The sequence below is a fragment of the Pollachius pollachius genome, assembly GCF_949987615.1.
Source record: "Pollachius pollachius genome assembly, chromosome: 1".
Lineage (NCBI taxonomy): Eukaryota > Metazoa > Chordata > Actinopteri > Gadiformes > Gadidae > Pollachius > Pollachius pollachius.
The window spans coordinates 30,186,056-30,208,056 of record NC_136934.1 but is presented as its reverse complement, the minus strand read 5'-3'; the positions used below and the strand labels follow the sequence as shown (position 1 = coordinate 30,208,056).

At 41.8% G+C, this 22,001-nt stretch overlaps 1 protein-coding gene across 1 annotated transcript; it reads left to right on the top strand.

Moving 5' to 3' along the window:
- Nucleotides 1-228: 228 nt before the first annotated feature.
- pip5k1ab (phosphatidylinositol-4-phosphate 5-kinase, type I, alpha, b) lies at nucleotides 229-19,757 on the top strand. The gene is made up of 16 exons (XM_079732318.1): nucleotides 229-292; nucleotides 5,843-5,877; nucleotides 7,511-7,603; nucleotides 7,826-7,956; nucleotides 8,062-8,179; nucleotides 9,794-9,946; nucleotides 11,412-11,711; nucleotides 11,830-12,065; nucleotides 12,171-12,254; nucleotides 14,803-14,851; nucleotides 14,937-15,021; nucleotides 15,164-15,322; nucleotides 15,418-15,550; nucleotides 15,665-15,727; nucleotides 15,836-15,935; nucleotides 16,100-19,757. The coding sequence occupies exons 1-16, from the start codon at nucleotides 247-249 to the stop codon at nucleotides 16,100-16,102; spliced, it is 1,788 nt and encodes a 595-aa protein (XP_079588444.1). The 5' UTR covers nucleotides 229-246; the 3' UTR covers nucleotides 16,103-19,757.
- The last annotated feature ends 2,244 nt before the right edge of the window (nucleotides 19,758-22,001 follow it).

The window sequence follows — 22,001 nt, the reverse complement described above, 5'->3', positions numbered from 1 at the left end:
CATAAATATAAGGCCTGCTAAGCCCTTTGAGACAGTACCTGTGATTAAAGGCTATAAAAATAACATTGAATTTAATTTAATTGAGTTACTTTCCAGTCTGGTCAACTTGGTGTGCTGCAAGCCTGGTTCACTAGGTGCGCTGCCAGTTTGGTCCACCAGGTGTGCTGCCAGTCTGGTCCACTAGGGGTGCTAAAGAGCAGAAAGAAGACGCTCGCGCTGGCCGCTATGCGAGCAGTCAGAACCATAATGGCGACCGCCGCTGCTGCCGACCCGGGATCAGCAGTCCCGACAGGTAGCTAGCATCAACCGAATCCGCATGCATTTATTAACGAAGGATTATTCGACAATCGCGTATCGTTTTTGCATTACATTACCGATACACTTACTGTATTACATCTTATTCAAAACCAGTTACGGTCGCCGAACTTAAATTGGTAGGTTTGGCTAACTCAGAGACCTAGGAGTTTGCTAGCCAGTTAGCCGCTGTGGTGCTAACATGGCAGGGAAATGTGATATCCGACGTGTGGTTATGCTGTCAGTAAAAATAAGTGAACCATCAACAGCGTTTTACGATGTTTACCACGATGTTTATTTAGTAATAAAACGTGTGGTTCTTTACCAGACCTGTATAATGGCCAGTCTCCCCTCTGCGGCTAAGAGGCAACAGCTAGCCCAAAGCAGTGCCCACTATACACTATTATCTCTCCCTAGTTAATCATATTTAGTTTGTTAACAATATATTTTTGGGTAATCCACTCTAGGCAGTGATCTTAATTAACATTATTTGCCAATGAGACCAACAATTTGTCGGACATCGGCTTCGCTCCTCCCTAATGTATTGACATCCTTATCTGTAATGTTAACGTGAACGCACAAGACTGGCTGCCAATCCCATGTACCGACTGATGGTTATAACAAACTATCCCTCCTGTTGCTCTTGGTGGTCCTTTGTAAATGAAGCAACGTAGTTACTTAAATGCAACGTGTGTGTTCATGTGTACAGTAGAAATTGCTTCTGATTCGTGACATTCATCTGGTGTATCTTTATTATTTATTCAAATTAACATTTAATATGATGACTGGATGTGATTCATTTTTCAAAGATTGGATGAATCCTTTGTGCTCCACTTATCTGCTTTCCTATGTGCTGCTCCGCTATGGCCAGCTTGTCGTTAGATCAGTTCAGTTGTGATCAAGAAGTGTGCCAGAAGGGTCTCTGGTTCTGATTGTTGCAAGACAGTTCTATCCATCAGTCACTTACTAAAACTATGTTATGTAGAGATGGATCTGACATCCTGTGAAGAGAGCTGGCACTGGGGATTGTTTGGTACTCAGGGACAGATGGCTGACATGTAATTAACAGGCTAACGTTATTACACTGGCCATCTAGACACATTTCCCCTTCAATATCTTTTGTCTCAAGATGTTTATGTCTGTGCATTAATTTTGCGGGCTAAAATTACAATTTGAATAGTTTTCTTAGGTGGCAGTTATTCCAGACGTAGGTAGTTGCATAAAAACAAGACAGTTTACAATGTTTCCCTTGCCTCAGGTTACTTGATAATTAAACGTTGAATCAGATCAGCAAAGCTGTCTTGCTTTGCATTTGTTTGTATGAAGAGAACAGCGTTTTGTAGAAGCAGGCTCTTTCATTGATGCAGCTATAACGGAGATGAGATTCAGATGGAAACTATCAGATTTTTAAATGCTTGGGAGCGTGTTGGATTTCCCATTGAAACCAATAGTCTGTTGAAACACAGTAGGATGCAAGAATGAATCATCTCCTCATTTTAACACATTGCTAAATTAATAATAACAATTACAAAGCCTTCGTGTGATGGAAAGCATTGCAAATGCCACCGATGGTTGCGATTGGCTCCATAGCGACATTATGATAACACCCCCACATAAACAATATCAAGTTTTATCAGATTGCATTTAAATCTGAATCGTGGAGGAGGGCATTGTCTCACGTGAGGGTGTCGTTCTGTACCCCTAAAGACAGGGCTGAACCTAGTTTGACATGGGAGGTGACATGAGGCCTCAGCAGTCTCTACTGCAGGATGCAAACGACACACACTGGGCCTACTGCATATGAAAAGGAAAACCTAGAAAGGAATGTGAAAATGAGACGGGAGACCCCACTCATGGAAAGCACCAACACGTTGGCAAAATTCAAGTATGGCCTACTTGAAGTCATGCAACAATTACCAGCAATGACTGGGAATACATCTGGGAAGAGATTTTGAGGGGGCTTCTACAGGGCTCCAGACTAACTTCATGCATTGGTTGCACTGGTGCGCCTAACTTTTTTTTTAGTTGCACCAGCACAAAATTTAGGTGCACCAAATTTTTCATTGCGTCGCCTTTAACACCATAAGGTCACCTTTTATCGCTCTCCATAACTTTCATATAATGTGAATGATTTTTGAACAAGAATAATGGTGCATTCCAGGCAACCCGTAACCTGTGTTTTCACAACCTTCTACCCGTGAAAATGCCCTGGAACGGCAGACAAACCCGCAACTCACTACCCGTGAACTCGTACCAGACCGATTCACTCCCAGTTCCAGCTCGTAACTTACGGGCTAAAATGTGTCCCTGGAGTGCAGCATGAGGTGTAGAGAAATGCTTGTCTTTATTTGAAGCACAATTATATATAAAAATAAAAATAAAGTGTTTCAAGTTTTTCACTGAGCTGAAATGGAACATTTATAACTAAAAAATTAAGCAAAATAAAAAAATTCCAAATAAAAGGGCTTGTGCAGGTAATTCAGACTCTCTGAATAACAACTCTCAGTAGTAGGGCAGGTTGGAACAGTAGACTTAGTTTTTTTGAATGAAAAAACATTCTAAGTTTTTACCTCGCATCATTTTACCCCTCTTTTGTCGCGTTTATTTTCTTTATCCGTTTCAGTTACTCTGGTGCTCAGGTCAATTTTTAAAAAAAACACAAGCAGTGAACAGGACCAGAGCCAATCAGAGGCAAAGAACCAACCAAGCTCTTTCTCTTTTGGTTTAGACCACGATATGATCCTACCATGAGTAGGAATGGGGATCATTAATATTTATTGGTATCGATACCATTTTCGATACTCCTTAACAATCCAATTCTTTATCTATACTTTTCTATTAATTGGTTGAAATACGAAGCGTTTTTAGTGATGAGGAAAATATTTAGGAAATAAATAATTGCATTTTAAATTAAATATGTAATTCTTAATTAATATTGACATCAGTAGTTTGTGATATAAAATAAAATGATTAGAGCACTATACAACTGTATTAGTAATACAGAAACCATTTACCATTTCTTTATGTTACATTTGAATGCATCATGACCTCAACACATCATCACGCAGCACATCTGAAACTTTATTTACTTTTTAAGGTAACTAGCTTGTATGCTGCTGACTACAACACCGATTTCACAATTGGATTACTATTTTTAGCTGACGGGACTAGTGACAATGTCTGTGTGTGTGATTACCGCTCGTAGTTTGAGTGGATGATTAAGACGGGCCCGTGTGGTGCGACAGGAGAAGGAGGAGACAGTCTTTTCAACTCAGAGACAGTCGATGGTACTGCATTTGGTCTTTATTTGATGCACAATGCTAATGTGCTTGGCCATTGAGGTTGTGTTCCCCCCTATACACCCGTTCAGCCATCCTCGCGAGCAAAGTTAACTGCCAGACTTCACTTGTTTTACTTGTAATACCTGTTTGCTTACAAATCCATTCAGAAACATTGGTGGACACGCTGCAGTGATTGGATTGATTTGATTTAAATGCCGTGACGCGACTCGAGGGACACAATATTATGTTACAGGACCTACAAGACAAAAAAATAAATAAATGAACGATTGGATTCTATGATTTTCGGGTTTTGAAAAAAGTGGAACCGGGTCCTCGATAGAACCGGGTTACGATCCCCATCCCTAACCATGAGTGTGCGTTCGATTACAGGAGAACACAGAGAGATGATGCGAAGGAAATTTATTTTTTCACACGGGCAGCGTCAGGTGCACCAGTGCGACCTATAAAAAATATTAGTCGCTTAAATATTTTGGTCGCATGTGCGACCAAATTGGTCGCACTCTGGAGCCCTGTTCTATCTATACACGCACGCACACTATCACAGGGTGACACAAAACATCCAGTTGTCTGCCACGTAATTCCGCGAATGTATCAACAGTAATACCACAGCCATAGTTTCCATATTACATTTTTTAGCATATCTTGGGTTGATCATATCTTGCTCCACAGATATTAGGACTCAGTTCTGGCGGAGAGCATTACAGCGAGGTACCTGCATGTGTGTGCGTGTGTTTCAGCAGAAACTGCATATGAGTGTCGTCGTGTGTTTTGCCTAACAAGAGTAGAGGGAAGATGGCAGAATGGTGTTTGTGTGTACTGAGATGTTTTCGTGATGAGGTTGCATTGCATGGTATTCCCTTATGTTGCAAGGATGTCTGCTAACGGGACTGCATCATCTTTGAGCAAATGCTTTGATGATTTAGCCTACGCTGATTCTAATAAGATAATTAAACTACGGATGCACCGATTCCACTTTTTCTCTGACCAAGTAGTACTTTCATTTTGGTGCAAATGGCAAGTGAACCCACGTATTCAGCGGGAATTTAAACACTTGTAGATCTTAAATGGGTTTTAGGCAAGAGGGAGGCGTGTTATCCCCACTGTTTACGGCCCACTCCAACTTTGTGATACCTTAGTACCATTGTTTTTTATGAGCGTTATAATGAGTGACGTTGTAAATTACATGGGCCACACACCTTGGAGATATACTATAGTGACATACTAATATACTATCCGGTAATTCTAAACCTTGGACACGGGTATTAGATAAATCACTGCTCAGGCGGAGCTTCACCATCCACTACACCGTAGAGGTATACGTTTCTGAAAAGCTTAACTTTCTCTCGGACGCCACGGTAAACCGCTGCCCAGGCAGAGCTCCACAAAAACCACACTGCAGGGTGTCGTGACGCCACCTGCGTTTGCAGCAGACTGGAACATAGTGCACATAGTGTTTTGGGGACTTATTTCTGTAACACTGGTAAAATAGCATAGATTACTAGGTTGACAATCAATAGGACAAATTACCATGTTTAAAAAAAATTGAGTAACTGAGCAGTACTTGGTACTGGCTTCGGTATCAGTGCATCCTTAAATTAATTTTGTCATTTTGGCTTATAATGAACTCCTCCTATGCCAAAATAGGTTACAGGCTAAAGCAGACCTACTTATTGAATGGTTAAAAATTTAACCTCATATATTGTTATATTTTGGATTTGTTTGAAATGAAATGTTGCTCTTCATTTAAAATGTTTTCCTTGGTATGCTTTCCTTGACGCATTGAGCAATATGACTTGACTGTGACTCAACAATAATGCAAGGATGTTAGAGTTTGACTCTATTGGCTGGCTGTGAGCTAGTTATCTTACACAGGTCCTTGGGGTGAGGGCCTATCTAGAGCAGCGTGCTCAAGAGAGAAGTAGTTCCAGTTCATGCAGTCATAGTAATGGGAGCAGCGCTTGGTTACTACTGCTACAATTAGGCCATGGCTCACTCTTGGTCTTTTCGACATACAGCCATGGCTGAAAATAGCTCTGCTAATTAACCAGCAAAGGACTTCTCAATCATTCAGTCAAAATATTCCAAGGCAAATGCTTTCAGTCCAAATGAGTTAGACACCAGACCGATGAACAAACTCTTCTACAACTGATATTGGACTGGTTTTCTTGATTGATATGCTGACCAGTGGTTCTGCTCCCCATGCTTTATTTCCTTATCCGCATGTCCGTGTTTTTGTCTCCTCACAGGGTCAAGCGGGATTCGAAAAGTGGCGTCTCCCGAGGTAAGGCGTGGTGCCTTCTTAAATAGACTCACTGCTGAGGAAGTAAATGTACATCCAGTCGGTCCAGCCAGGCCAAGAGGTTTAGAGTGTCGGAGAGTACTTGTTGCTACAAAAATATGGTAACCCAGTTAAGAAAAGTAGTCCTCATATTGGGTGCAAAATATGTAATGTGTTCATCAAATGTTGTAGATCTGTCACGCTTCTGCCTTGGCCACGAAACCCTTCAATTGAACATGGCTTGAAGTGCCAAGCAAGCAAGAGTGGTTATTTACATTATTTGATTGCACATCAAAACGTATTTATTAGGTATGTTATGCTCTTTATTTTCAGATGGAACCAGGATTCCTTCACGTCATTCTTTGTTGGCCTATAGCAGTGTTATCAAGTAAAATTAAAGCAAATCTGCGCTACAAAATGATAAACCATTGAGTCGTGCCATCAAATCTATCTATCGATCGATCGATCGATCATCTATCTATCTATCTATCTATCTATCTATCTATCTATCTATCTATCTATCTATCTATCTATCTATCTATCTATCTATCTATCTATCTATCTATCTATCTATCTATCTATCTATCGATCTAATGCTTCATATGAAATGACCAGCGTGCTCCAGTAGTTTATGGGATCAAGTACGTCACTTAAAGGGGTGACATCATGCTTTTTCGACTTTTCCCTTTGCTTTAGACTGTTATATGACATATGTATACATGTTTTACGTCTGCTAAACTATATATGAGGAGCTCTTTTCCAAAACGCTATAAATCCTTTTGAATAGTTTTCAGGAAAAGGACATTTTCTACCTAGAACTACATATTTTTGTCCAGCTGCCCTCACACACGAGGTGGACATATCGCATTTTGGCAACAAAATAGGTTCGGCGCTTGACGCGGTTTGGAAAAAAACTGCATCTTGCAGTTCATTTTAAACAAGGAAATATAGTGATTTGGCATTAAATGTTAATGGAGCAGTGAATAGGTTCAGTACACAGACAAATGGCATGACAAACTCATATATACTCACTTATATACTCATGTCTGAGCCAGGGGGAGACGAGTGTTCAAGCCCACCGAGAACGCCCCTCAATAAGTGCGTGAAACAGCTTGTTTGCGCTCAAACTTTACCTCTGTAATAGTGTGATGCCAGACAACTTCTCTGGGGTGTGAATTTGTCGTCACACGCGTTCCAAAAATCGCTACAGAGTTGGTGTGCTGACCAATCACAGCAGACTGGGCTCGGGAGGGGGGGGCCTTAATCCGACATGATGCAAAACTGTTTTTGAAAGATGCTGAAATTGGTTTTGCAGAAACCAACAGTGTGAGAATAATAAGAGGTATTTATTACATACAGGCATGTAACCTTATTCTAGTAGTACCCCCAAATGCAATTATTTACAAAAAAAAGCATGATATGGGACCTTTAATAGAACTACAGGTAAGAGACATAATGGAGAAGTCAGGCGGGGTTGACTTAGATGCCTCTCCCTCCTTTCAGCTGAAGCACAATATGTATATAAATAGTGAAAATAAATGCTATAATTGTTTCGATTGTATTGTCAGTATCACAATACCCCTAGTGCCCTCTAATACCCCCTTTCATATTTTATTGTTCCCTTTGTTCTCCTCAGATGGCCAGTTCTGCAGCTGCTGCTCAGAGTATGAAAAAGACTATTGGTCACCGGGGTGTTGAGACCACCACTGGAGAAACCACCTACAAAAAGGTCTGTGGGCACGCACGCACGCACGCACGCACGCACACAGAGATTGACAGACACGTGTGCGTATCTATAAACATTCACCCTTTTCTGCAATGGTGAATGCAATAACGGACCAACCCATAGACCTGCATTTTAAGGGATGAATTGCAAGAGACTTTAATCCACCAAAGCTGCCGTGTCCAAAAAAGATATATAAACATCTTGAATTTTCCCCATCTTCTTTAGACCACATCCTCAGCCTTAAAAGGTGCCATTCAGCTGGGCATCACCCACACCGTTGGCAGCTTGAGCCAAAAAGCAGAACGAGATGTGCTAATGCAGGACTTTGTTGTAGTTGAAAGCATTTTCTTCCCCAGGTAAGTAACAGGGGCTGCAGTCAAAGGTACTGCTGTTTTAAAATGATTACACTCCCTGTGTATAGATTTCTTTATCATACTAAAGATGCTTATTTCTGATTACAGTGAAGGCAGTAATCTGACCCCTGCACATCACTATAGTGACTTTCGCTTCAAGACCTACGCTCCTATTGCCTTCCGCTACTTCAGAGAACTGTTTGGCATTCGACCAGACGACTACCTGGTTAGTACACCATAGATTCTCATATCATCTTTATGAAGGTTGTTCAATACCCTCTTTCAATAACCAGACATAACTAAAAGTATTCTAAATTAGGTGAATGCAACCTCTGCTACAAGCATCACATATTGGATTACCCTTCATCAATATTTTGTCCAAGAATAAACGGGAAAACATGTTTTTAAGAAGTAAAGCACTAGGCACACAGCCATCAACTATACCAGTGTTTCCGCTAGAAAAAATTGGTGCCTGTCATGTTACCTGGAAGGTTTCATTTTTAACGTTTTTAGATCGGGCCCAGAAAATCAAGCCCGACACGAGCCCGTGCACGTTCTGTACGAGCCCGGCCCGGCCTGACACATTAACTGTAATTATGAGCCCGATTTCAACCCGACATTTTTTTTAATACATGTGTAACTTTGTACACATTTGTTACTTACGCCTACTCTGCTAAATATATATGTAAGGAATAATGTATAGAGCGCCGGTCATTATCGGGAAAATAAGTCCCGACAGGGGCTTATTTTCGATAATGACCGGCGACGTTCTATTCATTATCCCGCTTATTACACGGCTACTTGCCAAAACGAAAAAGTAACTTCACATGGTGTGTCTTTTTACAATTTATTCGTTACCAGCATTCGTAGTGCAGTGAAATAGTCTGCCAAAGACGTTGACGTCGCTTAGCAACCGAAGACGCTGGGGTTGACAAGTTACCGGACTACTTACTACCCATGCAAGTGAATGGAGCGTTCCACGGCACTGAGAAGACCTGTGTAATAAAGGCCTATAATATTTCTGTTTATGGCATAGATTTCTCCTCAGATTAGGCCAATAAAGCAATGATTAAAAAAAAAAAAAAAATGCTTGATCAAAGGCCCGGCCCGACCCGGCTCGAGGATAGTGGTGGGAAACATCGGGTCAATCAAAACCCTCATTGTTTTACACGAATTGGCTAAAATGACCACTGTAGCATATTTAAACACAATTCAAATTGTGCTGAGAGAATTATTTCCATTGGTCATTCTGACCGGAGACATTTAGAATTTTCGGTCCTCCTAATTTTTTTCCGGTCAATGACTGGTAATTACCTGACAACGGAAACTCTGCAGTATACACAATGGTTCTATTCCCAACCACACCAGTACACACCACGGTTCTATTCCCAACCACACCAGTACACAGCATGGTTCTATTCCCAGCCACACCAGTAGTCACCACGGTTCTATGCCTAACCACACCAGTACACACCACGGTTCTTTTCCCAACCACACCAGTACACACCACGGTTCTTTTCCCAACCACACCAGTAGCCACCATGGTTCTATTTCCAACCACACCAGCATGATGTAGCATCTTTGCCGATATGTAATCTAATAATCCTAGCAGGGCTGGCGTGTCCTATAGGCTCTAAGTGCTTAGAGTGGCTGTAGGTCTTTAGTAGGCCCTTCCATTCAGCATAATGAATGGTCCTGCTAAAGCATTTAAATGCCTTTTGTTATCCATCCAACTCTGGATTTTTCTACTAACTTCAAACCATCCATTTTTCATCTTTATTTTTTGGAAGTCTACTTCCTATCTTGAATCCCGGTAAGTGTGAACTTGTGTTCCCTTCAGTACTCTTTGTGTAACGATGGACTGATCGAGCTGTCCAACTCGGGCGCCAGTGGATCCCTCTTCTACGTCTCCAGTGACGACGAGTTCATCATCAAGACTGTGCAGCACAAGGAGGCAGAGTTTCTGCAGAAACTCCTGCCAGGATACTTCATGGTGAGTCCTCCAAACGAGCGTCAGATCAACCGAAAGCAACTATATTATAGATAATAATGATTCTAATCATATTATTTTGCATTTTGCTCATTTATAGCTTTATGTCTGGCTGTAGCTGTCTATGGACGAAAGCATCTGCTGAATGACTATTCTATGAGATGATATCAAAATATGCCTCTTGTTCTATTTCATGTAGGCTATGCCTACAGTCATTGAACTAGAGTTATAATTACATAACTATTAGGGATGCACCGTTATGAAAATTTTGGCCAATACCGATATCCAATATTGATTTTGCTGTTATGGCCGATAACCGATATTTACCGATATCGATATATGTTTTTTAAAAAACAGTTTCTGAGATGATAAAATTTTGTACAGATTGAAAATCATGCAAACTGAATTTTTGAATGTCTTCCTTTATTTTCAAAATGTATTTAACTTCCAAGTAACAAGGTTACAGGGCTGCCATAAAAAATAAGTAACCAACCTTTACCAACGAACCTATACTCTAGGGTCTATAGCATATAAACGCGTTGTCTGATTACAGTTTAATTCATTTATCACAATTTACCAGCTCTCGTTTTGAAGAATAATCACCGCGCCATTCGTTTCAATGGGAATCGCGACAGTCTATACTTTTAACATAAAGTGTACATATTTATCATTTGAAATTCGTCCCAGCCTTTATACCACAGATACTATAGGGGCTATATTATATAACTGCATTTTCTGATTACAATTTAATATAACAGTAAGCTGACAACATCGATAATTAACAACGCAACTGCAAATTAACTACACAGAGATAACCATGGCAACCGGTCAAACTAATTTTCTTTTTGCGATCATTCTGCGCGCGCATCCGCCTTGTTGATAAACAAATAATCCCCCTATACACATGGCCAAATCCCCCTCCCCCTCCCCCTCCCCCTCCTTCTTCCTCTCCCGACACACAAACAGCAACTAGAGGATATACATCGGTTGTGGATATCGGCCCAATTTTACTCATCGGACCGATCCGATATGTTAAAAAACGACGAACATCGGCCGATACCGATATTAATGCCGATATATCGTGAATCCCTAATAACTCTCTTTCTATTTCATGTAGGCTTTGCTGTCTAGGCTTCACCTACAATCATAGAACTAGAGTTATAATAATGTAACTATCATTCTGTTTCATGTAGGCTTTGCCTTCAATCATAGAACTAGAGTTATAATAATGTAACTATCATTCTGTTTCATGTAGGTTTTGCCTTCAATCATAGAACTAGAGTTATAATAATGTAACTATCATTCTGTTTAATGTAGGCTATGCTGGCTAGGTTTTACCTACAACCATAGAACTAGAGTTATAATAACATAACTATCGTTCTGTTTCATGTAGGTTATGCCGTCTAAGCTTCACCTACAATCATAGAACTAGAGTTATAATAGCATAACTATCGTTTCTCCTATTCAGAATCTGAACCAGAACAAGCGGACTCTGCTGCCGAAGTTCTACGGGCTGTACTGTGTGCAGGCGGGTGGCAAGAACATCCGCATCGTGGTGATGAACAACCTGCTGCCCCGCATCGTCCCCATGCACCTCAAGTACGACATGAAAGGCTCCACCTACAAGAGGAGGGCCTCGCCCAAGGAGAGGGAGAAGGCCGTGCCCACACACAAGGACCTGGACTTCATCCAGGATATGCCCGAGGGTCTGCTGCTGGAAGCGGACAATTACAATGCCCTCTGTAAAACCATCCAGAGAGACTGCTTGGTGAGTCGGCCACAAACACATGCCTATTGGTTTACGCCCGAATAAAAAGGCAAAACCACAAGTACCTGCGTCGACATGCAACTACATGTTATCTTGTATTGTGCGTTTGCTGCTGTAGCTCTTGCAGAGCTTCAAGATCATGGACTACAGCCTGTTGGTTGGCATCCACAACCTGGACCTGGCCAGTCGAGAGCGGGAGCGTGCAGGTGGGCCGACGGGGGACAGTGTGGGATCGGAGGGGGCTGTGACCCCAGACCAGCGCCGACCCCAAACCCAGAAGAGTCTGTACTGCACGGCCATGGAGTCGATCCAGGGAGAGGCCCGGGGAAAAGGGGCCATGGACTCGGAGGACCAGTGAGTTGCTTTCTTCTCCACCCAACACATGTATTCAATCAACCATAAGCTGCTCACACCCATTAACACCTGGTTGTGTCTGCTCCTCTGACCGTGTCGCTGCAGTATGGGTGGGATCCCAGCGCGTAACGCTAAAGGAGAGCGGCTGCTGTTCTACATCGGCATCATTGACATCCTACAGTCCTATAGGTTGGTTGCACAGAGGGGCTGGAATGATCCTGTGGGGTGTTGTTAAGTCATGTATTCTGTTGTTTTGTATATATATAACAAAATAATGTTCTGGGCTTTTGCAGAATTCAGAAGCAGACTTTCCATAAGTAGATAAGTGATTTATGATGACAGGTCCTATTAACCTCTCTGTCCCCAAATACCCCGTCACCGGGATTAGCCCCTAATTTCAAAGATGGCAAGGTATTTAAACACATGAGAAGGAAGTCATGTGACAAACCAGTATAAAAATTTGATTCTCAACTTTTAGTCTATCATAACCATTGTTAGCTAAACTACATATTAGTCCAACCCCAAAGAAAATAAGAGGCACGCAACAACAATTATGTAACTGCACATGCAACATCGATATCCGTCGTTTCACTTCATTGATATATGACGTGTGTGTATATATAAAGCTGACACTCCACTGGTTCCAACAGTCCAAACCATATCACTATGCGAGTAAAACTAGCCAAAATAGAGGCAAAAAAACATTAAAAATAAACTAGTGCTGTCAGTTAACGTGTTATTAACAGCGTTAATTTTTTTATTGCACGATTAATGCTCTTTTGGCTTGGCAAACGTTGTAGTTTTTTGTTTGTGTGTCACTCTGTTCGCGCCTGCACGAGAGTTCAATGTTTACATTAGCTGTTATGTCTTTCTGACCTATCGCAATTCAAGGCCCACCTGGGCTGTACCACTTCGGAGGGGCCGATCAGTTACTCCCCTCTAGACAAAATCGACTTGGTTGCGATGTTGACAGTTTGTTAGTGTTGTGTCTGTTGAGTGAGTGAGAGGTTGCGGGTGCACAGCTCAGGCTGCCGGACGGTGCTGCAAGGAACTTTTATAAACGCAATATTGTTATCCCGCAGTAATCAGCCCGACAGCCCCGAAATGTTAACGGCCCACTGGGAATTCTCCCGACTCTCCCGATTACCACTCCGCCACCGTGTGTGTGTGTGTGTTATTCGATAGCCTGGTAATGTGTATAGGCCTTCGTATGGTAGGAATATTCATACTGGTTTAAATAATAAATATTATAGTATTTCCCATCTTTGCTGAGCAAGAGTTTGGTTCGAAAGTTCAGTGATTGAAACAAATAAAAGCCTGGGCTATTGAAGTTTTACGGTAGGCCTACCACTGTCATGCACCTACCCGATGTCAAGTAGACCGGGTTGAATTCACTGCGGGTCTCTCTTCATACTGTCCTTCTCAACACTCTGATCTCACTAAAAGGCTAGCAGCACGAAATCAAGGGATATTTAGAATATAAATAAATGTGTGATTAATCGCGAGTTAAATATAACATTAATGCGATTCAATATTTTAATCGCTTGACAGCACTAAAATAAACTTTTTGTAGTTACAACATGGCTGACCTACAAGGTTTAGGTCTTACCTTTGTTGTTTTGTCATCAAAGTTGTGTTTGATCGCAATAAATCACCATACATGGGCCTAGTGTCTGGTCATCATTTGGAATTTTATAAATCCATTTTTGATAATTACAGAGGATTTCAGAGGAAATTGGTAAACTGCCTAATATCAGAACACGTGTTCTTCGTCGCCATCTTGTGGCCCCTCTGTGCAATTTGTTGTTTTGCTATCATTTTGTGAAATTCGCCTAGACCTTTCAAAAGAGGGTCTAATGTCAAAATTGTATAATGGTTTCCAAAGATATCTACCTGTTTCGGATCAAGTTTATTTTTTGCATTGGGCCTTAACCTACCTCCATTAAAACCTCTATCTTGCTCTACCTCACCTTATTGACATCAGATATTGTCCAAGGTTGTCATCAGATGTTGTGCTTTGGCCCTATCGCACGATAGGGCTCCCAACTGATAATGCACTACGTGGTATTCATTCAAATTACTTTCAGGCAAAATACAATTTTCTACTTCTATCTTCTAGCTGTGTTCACTCTAACCGATTAGTATCCACATTGATTAATTCACTTTCGGACAATCTTACAGGTGTTATGTTTCTTTTGGTACAGAGATTACATTTTATAGCCCTTGCCGTTTTGGAGATATACTCTACATTAGCCATTTTGGAGAAAGCTATCTTCTGAGAGTATACAACCGATAGAATCCAACCCTTCCTTCAGGCCTTTTTCCAAAGCCCATCCACCAAAACATGTGGCCAGATAGCTAGTTTAAGCAGTAGGTCAGCCTTGTGGAAGACTCCGTTCATGCGCAATGATTGCAATTTCATATATTTGTTGCTGACAGGATGTTTAAACAAATAGGACAAAAAATGCTTGACAAACCACCGCAGTCGTTAAAGGAAGAACTATCTGAAATCGAGGAGGAACGCACAAGGGAAATCTCCAGCAAAAATGGATAAATGTTTAGAAAATATGTGAAAGCTACATCAAAGCAATCAGTCACAAGTACAAATACTTATGGTAATGTTTTATGTGTACAGAATTATTTGGCAAATATACCCATTCTTGACATTAATTGGATCTTGTTATAATTTTAAATTATTGACGTTCGTCCCCCACCTCTTCTTGTTTGGATGCTTCAGGTTCATTAAGAAGTTGGAGCACTCGTGGAAGGCCCTGGTCCACGACGGGGTAAGAGTCTGCTCGTTTGACAGCCAATGGAACCCACATGAGAACCACGCCAGAACACCACTGACTTCAATGGTTTCCATTGCAGGACACGGTTTCAGTTCACAGACCGGGCTTCTACGCTGAGCGGTTCCAGCAGTTCATGTGTAACACGGTGTTTAAGAAAATTCCACGTAAGTGTTTGTATGAGTCATTAACAATATTTATGAATGTTGATATCGTAATTACGAGTATTGTGAGAATAAGGGAATATGATTAGCTGCAGCTATTGAAATCTAAAATAATGAGTGATCCTTTCTCTGTTTCTCGTTCCAGTTAAAGCATCTCCATCTAAGAAGAGCCGAGGTGGGGGGCCTGGAGGCCTCAGGAGGGCCCCTACCCTGGGGGGCCCTATCCCGCTCTCTCAGGCGGCAGGTGACCCAAGAACGACGTACCACAGCCATTTCAAAAGCACAGAGGCGGACGGAGACAGTGGTAAGTGTGAGATCATGAGAATCCAACACAATATGCAGCTTGATGGTGACCCTGCAGATTTTGGCGTGTTCCTCATGAATGTTCTTTGCATTCAGGCATGCAGTCGGACAGACCGGATCTCGTACCAAGGACCCCACCTTTGGCCGAGAACGCTGCTGACTACGAGGCCAACTTGTCCACTTCCTCTCTTGGCAGCACAGGGATGGCCTCCTCCTCTCCTCTACGACGGTGAGAGGACTACCGTGTTGTCTTTACTAGAGTCTTATTTTACTTCACCCTTGATGGGGCAGATCATCCATGGCATTCCTGTTGGTTTCAAACGTATGACTCCTCTCTGTGCAGCTCTGTGGGGGTTGAAGTGCACAAACCTGCCAACACGGAGCATGACCAGGGTGCTTCTCACAGGTACTGCCGTCTACAGATCTTCACTATGCCCCACTGCTCCACATTCTTCCTGCATGTTGTCTGGAATATTCAATTAATCAATTATTCCTTCAACTCTTTTTGTGTCAGTATGGGGGCCGAATCACCGGGAAACCATTCTGGCAACCTGTCTGGAAATGAAGATGTGGTTTCATTATCGGATATCATCCCCGAAACCAACATCTGTTTTGTAAGGAATCGCTCGCAGTCGTCCACATGCACGCATACGACCCTGCTCACATAATGCACACTATAAATACCGTGCCTATATCTCTGGTTGCTGCATGTTCCTGTTGTGGATGGGAGCCTGCGGTGACTGAATGTTTCCCTGGCTGTTTCTTCTTCATCCCCCAGTAAAAAGCGTTTCCGGTGTTATCCAAGGACAAAGCGGTTCTGAGAGAATTATGGTGGGTGGAAGTGGAGAGAAGAGCATCCACAGCGGATTCAGCCCTCCCCCTCCATCCATCCATCGTGTCCTCACCCACGTATGCAGTGGGTGCTGCTGCTGCTGCTGCTGTGAGGAGGCGGGCTGGAGGGCTGTGAACACTGGCACTAGTGACACTGAGAAGCTGTGGTGGAGGAGGAGGGGAGAGAGGAAGAGGAAGAAGAGGAAAGCTGGTGTGTTGTTTGGCTTGCTGGTTGATTGTAGGCGCTCCCCATCCACACAAAAAGGGTGGATGCTGCTGGACGTAAAATTATATAGTTTGATCTACAGAGATATCGTTACCATGCACGCACTCGCGTCACGAGACTCCCCTGACCCGGCACAAGCAGCCAGAATAGTCATTTTATTCAGTCATCCCTTATGCGGCAAGTTGTCTTATGTTTTTTTAAACAATATTATTCTTAAATACTTTGCAAAGCTCTCACAATCCTTGATTGACATTCTCAATGTGTGTGCTGTGATGATACAACGCTGTTATGATGGTGTGTGTCATTTCATCTAATGGGGAGTTGGCAATCTTTAACTTAAAGGGGCAGTGAACCCAAAACATGTTGTTTTTTCGCTTTAAAAGTAGTAATATTTGCTGATGACCGTCAACATATTAATTTATGCCATTTCATCACTAACTAAAATAAGTAATTAAGAGAAAAAAAAAGAGTAAAATCCAATGTTTTTCCATTCTGCCCAAAACATGTTAACGTTCCTCTCTGCTTCGAACGCAGGTAACGGTCTTTTCGAGACCCCGAAGTGCCTGTTAGTATACTCCTTGACGTCATGACCAAGGGACACCGGGGCGAGGTGTGTTTGGATGTAGGTAGGATGTGGGGGAGCTCTGTCTGGGAAGTGGTGGACCACGGTTACCAAAAGAGGCTTGAGTTTCACCTATTAGGCCATGGTATGTGCGGATGTCTGGAGCCTGTTCTGGGCAGCCGTTGATTTTTGCGGGTTGTATTGAGATCTGTGTCCGAGTAAGGGTTAAGCTTCTCAGTATAACGCTACAGTGTGTGGTGCGTTTAATATACAACGTTGCTCATTTTAAGCTCACACGCAACGACTGTCACAGAGCGGCTGTGGGTTGGAACACACCCCTCTTTTCTATCTCTCTGATCACTAAACACATATTTTTAATTCTGAGTGTTAGAAGTCCAGCTAAAACCGCGAGTTCATTTGTTCTTTAACAGCTAACCAGCCTGAAAGATGACAGTGGTACAGCTTATTGAGAATACCTGGGCGGTAAAAGAGTGTATGTGTGTGTGTTTGCGTGTGGTCAGCGTAAGTAGGTCGATAGTTGGATGTCAAGGGAGGCTTAACAACTTGTCATGGACACCATGTTTTTCTATCGGGGCACCCTCCATTATAGGCCACTCTTTGTAATGGACCTTGGTTGGAATGTGCTGCTCCTGATGTAATCATGTTTGCATTTCTACATTTCAATGATTGAAATGTCTGAGTGTCTGATGTAATAATTATCCTAGAGTAAAACTTGTTTTTTAACTATGAAAAAAAAAAAAAAAAAGATTGTCAATTTGAGTTTTGTGCTCCTATATGTTGGATGTCATGGTGGGTTAGGGTCATGAACTGTAGATCTCCCTCTACTGTGACCATGTGTGCCGCCTTCTGATGGAGAATATTGGTTAATGTAAGGATTATGCAGATGCGGGGATAGTCCTATATTGTCCACTATTGTGCCATAAGTTCAGAGTCTGTGCCTCAACACCTTACTAATAGTCAATTTTCTGATGCTGGTTATTTCCGTAACCACAAACACTCGTCCACTTGGGTGAGGGTGTTTTATTTCTCAATGCTCTACTGCATATTGTCCCTTACGGCCGACTTTGTTGAACCACTGAAGGTCTGAATGTCCAACCAAACGGCTGTTAATGCCAAATATGGATGTCTGTCCAAAGCACAGTTATTGATGCTTATTCTGGTGGGAGCCCATTTGTTTTGTGTGACACTTTTCAGAACTGGCTCCAAAATTGGCTTAGCGTTTCCTCTCGTAAAGTTAAATACCCTTTTGGCATTGTAGTTGAGGAAAAAATACCGTTAGATTGCGGAAGTCTGATAAATGTAAAAGCTTTCATTTCTGCTGGTTACAGAAATGATTGTCACATTCACTCCTGACCAACTTGGTATAAACAGTATGTTTAACTGTTATTCTTTTGACAGTTGTAGTCATTAGCACATATTATATTGTGTAAATAAATTGTATTTTATTTAAATATAAACAGATTTGTCTGTTTTATCTTTGTGTATTTTGTTGTTTGAGGCTTGGAAACAATCAGTTATATCTTGCATAAAATATCAAATGAGATATTTTGCAATCACTCACAATCAATTTAGGCAAACAGTGTTTTTGTTTTTCCAAAATGTCTTCATGTAAATATAACTAGACCATTAGGCACACGTGGTCTATGCATTAGAGAGGGAGAATAAGAAATGTGAGCAGTAGATGGAAAAGTTGATTTTGGTTTTAAACAAAGCAAGGAAAATAAAGATTCCCATTGGTCCGCATGGTAGAGCGTTGTGAAAATGTGTGTTGAAGGCGGTCATGGCACCAAAGAACCCAGCACAAACCGCAGTCACGTCGGGGCTGACTGCTTGAGATTGCGTGATGGTCATTCCCACATCCAGTGAAGCAACCATCCTTTGGTGAGGGATGTTGGTGGATTGTTGGCCCGGTTTTTTAAGACTCAATTGATTTTCATTCCCCCAAGTGGGTTTTCATGTCCTGATGAGCTTTGCTTTGACAGATTTAAAGTTCTTTGCTCCCCACATTCCGAATACTTCGGTTTTTTATTTTGAATATTTTTTGTAGCTATTGTTGTCCTGTCTGATTAGTAGTGGTGTCCTGACATTTCATTTGATGAATTTAATGTAGAATCATAACTATCTTGAGTTTACTTTACTGAAATCAGTTTTAAGTCTTATCTTATGAAACGGCCACCAAAGAGTACACTCCGAGTATTTATTCTTTACTGTTATGATTTCTACACAATGGGACTGTACAATGTTTTATATACCAGTTTCCTAAACCTAAAGGCACCATTTGTATCTGTAGATAGCACTTCAACCATATTATACAAGAGACCTATAAACCAATGGCGCCTAAGGGTCAGCACACTAAAACAAACACTACAACATCTACAAACTAATGCAATACTAACAGCAGTCTGCCGTCTTATCTCCAAGACTCCTTTATTATAGCAAGAATGAACTAGAGTCCAAAATCCAAATTCTTTATGTACTTTTGACAGACAAAAGACTTTTTGTAACAAATGTGTATTATACTCTTGACATATTTGTCAATTTCCTTTTTAATACTTTGTGGTTAGTGCGCTATGATAGATATATTCTTTCCATAATTTAGGATTTTACAATCTTATGCTTTTCTACATGAATGTTTTCATGGCCCATGTTGCTTGTTTGTGCTCTAATGACTATATTTTTACCCTGTACAAAATGTGGATATGTAAATAGAAGTCACAGAAATGCCTTCTCATGCGATATGTGCTGCCTGTTTCTCCTGCCATGTTTTAGTTATGTGGTGGTGATGTTTTTCATATTATCTCCAACTTCAAAGAAATAAACATATTTTCTAAGTCTTGCTTCAAATCTTTTATTTCATTTTTGTATTATTACAAGTTGGTGTTCGGACATGTGCCCTCCACATATTGAAATGGTACATATGTTGTCCCAATTTCACAAATTAAAGGTCCCATGGCACGCTACTTTGGATGCTTTAATATAGACATTAGTGGGCCCCTAACACAGTATTTGAAGACATTCCTGAAATTCAGCCGTGGTGCAGAATTACAGACACTACAAGCCAGTTGCACATTGAGCTTTCCCCAAACGCGCTGTTTCGGTGTCTGTAGCTTTAATGCAAATGAGGAGGAGTGAGGCGGGTCAAGGAGGAGGGTGGGAGTGTGGCCCTGAGCAGCTTTCGGACACGGTACCATGCGCTCTGTTTTACAGTGGATGAATCACAATAGCGGCGCACACAGCGTTTGGCCGTGTTCTGTAGAACACTAGAACACTCCAGGTGTTCTAGAACACTCCGGGTGCTCCGGCGGGAGTCCTGGAGCTCTATATTTAAATAATATATAATTTTACATGGCTATCTATATCATGGCCAAAAGCTGTGTGCGCCTCCAGACGATATTATGAATCTCAAACGACCGCGTTGGGTTCTCCGACGTCTCTGGTTCTTCCACATCCACATCAATCTGAAGTAGACTGAACCACGACATGGAGGAGGAAGGGATTCTTGCCCACGATTGTCTCCCGCCGGAGCCTCGCTCTCTCGGCAGCAGGCAGCGGGAAGCGGGGCTCAAGGGGGAAACAATCGCGGGCAACTATCCCTTTCTCCTCCATGTCGTGGTTCATGTACTTCAGGGAGTCAAAGCCAAAGTTCCTTTCCCCCAATTCCTTCTCAACAACGGCTGAGATAACCCCCACTACGAGTCTTGTTGTGGAAATACCAGAGACGAGAGTCCGACCTGTTACGCACCATAACACCAACAGCAGAGCTGTTATCCAAATAACAAAGAAGTGTACAACACTTGCGTTACAGTGTGTGTAATCACACACACACACACACACACGTGGCGCTCGCACGGTCGTAGCTCATTGTCTCATTGGCGGGCCAAATTCTCTGGGTGGACAAGGCAGAGAGGGGAGGTAACTTGGCCCCATATGACGACATATGGCGCCACATTCCAGATCATCGAGCCTGAGCTTTATTATTTCAAAGGCGAGCAGGATACCTAGTGCTTGTTTTACACCGAACACAAGTTTTAGCCACTAGGGGACGATAGGCAGGCTAGGGGAATCAACTGACTGCATTCAGCAACCCTCAAAAGAGGCCTATAGAGGCCTAGGCTATTTATTTAGTTAGGTTATCGTGGGCTTTTTGTAATATCTTGAAATAATAGTATTGCAATATTAACTCCTACTTCAGCTACTACATTTACATTTTACATTTAGGGCATTTAGCAGACGCTTTTATCCAAAGCGACTTACAATAAGTGCATTTGTTGCAATAAGTACATTTGTCATAAGAAGTGAAACAATATATCGCTGTCGATACAGTAAAGATGTTCATAGAACCAAGTGCAAGTATTACAATCGCTAGGCTAACCCATTCCCCGTGTAAAGCAAAGATAGCAGCTACTGTAGATGCTACACAATTAAGTACCTTGAATAAGTGCAATGTACAAGTGCCAGGACGTACAACAAGCTACTACTACTACTTGCTGCTACTACTACTACTGCTTCTACCATTACAACTATAGCTAGTACCTACTACCAGGGGCGTAGGAATGAGTTTAAAATTGGGGGGGACACATATCGGAAACCTGACAGATCCGTTAATGGTTTGAACAGAAATATGTCATAAATTAACTACACTGAAAAAATTCACAAATATATTTTATTCTACTAAAAAGATACATTTGTAAATGTAAAGGAAAACACATTTTGAATGGCAGTAATGAACTGATAAATATCAAATCAATTATTTATTTGCACGCTCAATCATCCAGTTTTTCGGAATAAGAAGCGGTGACAAGACGCTGTGTTGTGCTTTCAAAATAAAATAAAATATTTTTCTCCCCCCGGTATAATTTATAGGTGGGACAAATGCGCCTGTCTCCAATATTGGAGGGGACACGTCCCCTCCGCCCCCCCCCCGCTTCCTACGCCCTTGCCTACTACTACTATCTTCCTGCATTGACAGCATTACAGTTTAGCTTCCAGCTTTTGTAACAATGTATTTCAGCACTTGGTTTCTTCAGGTAATGCAATTCA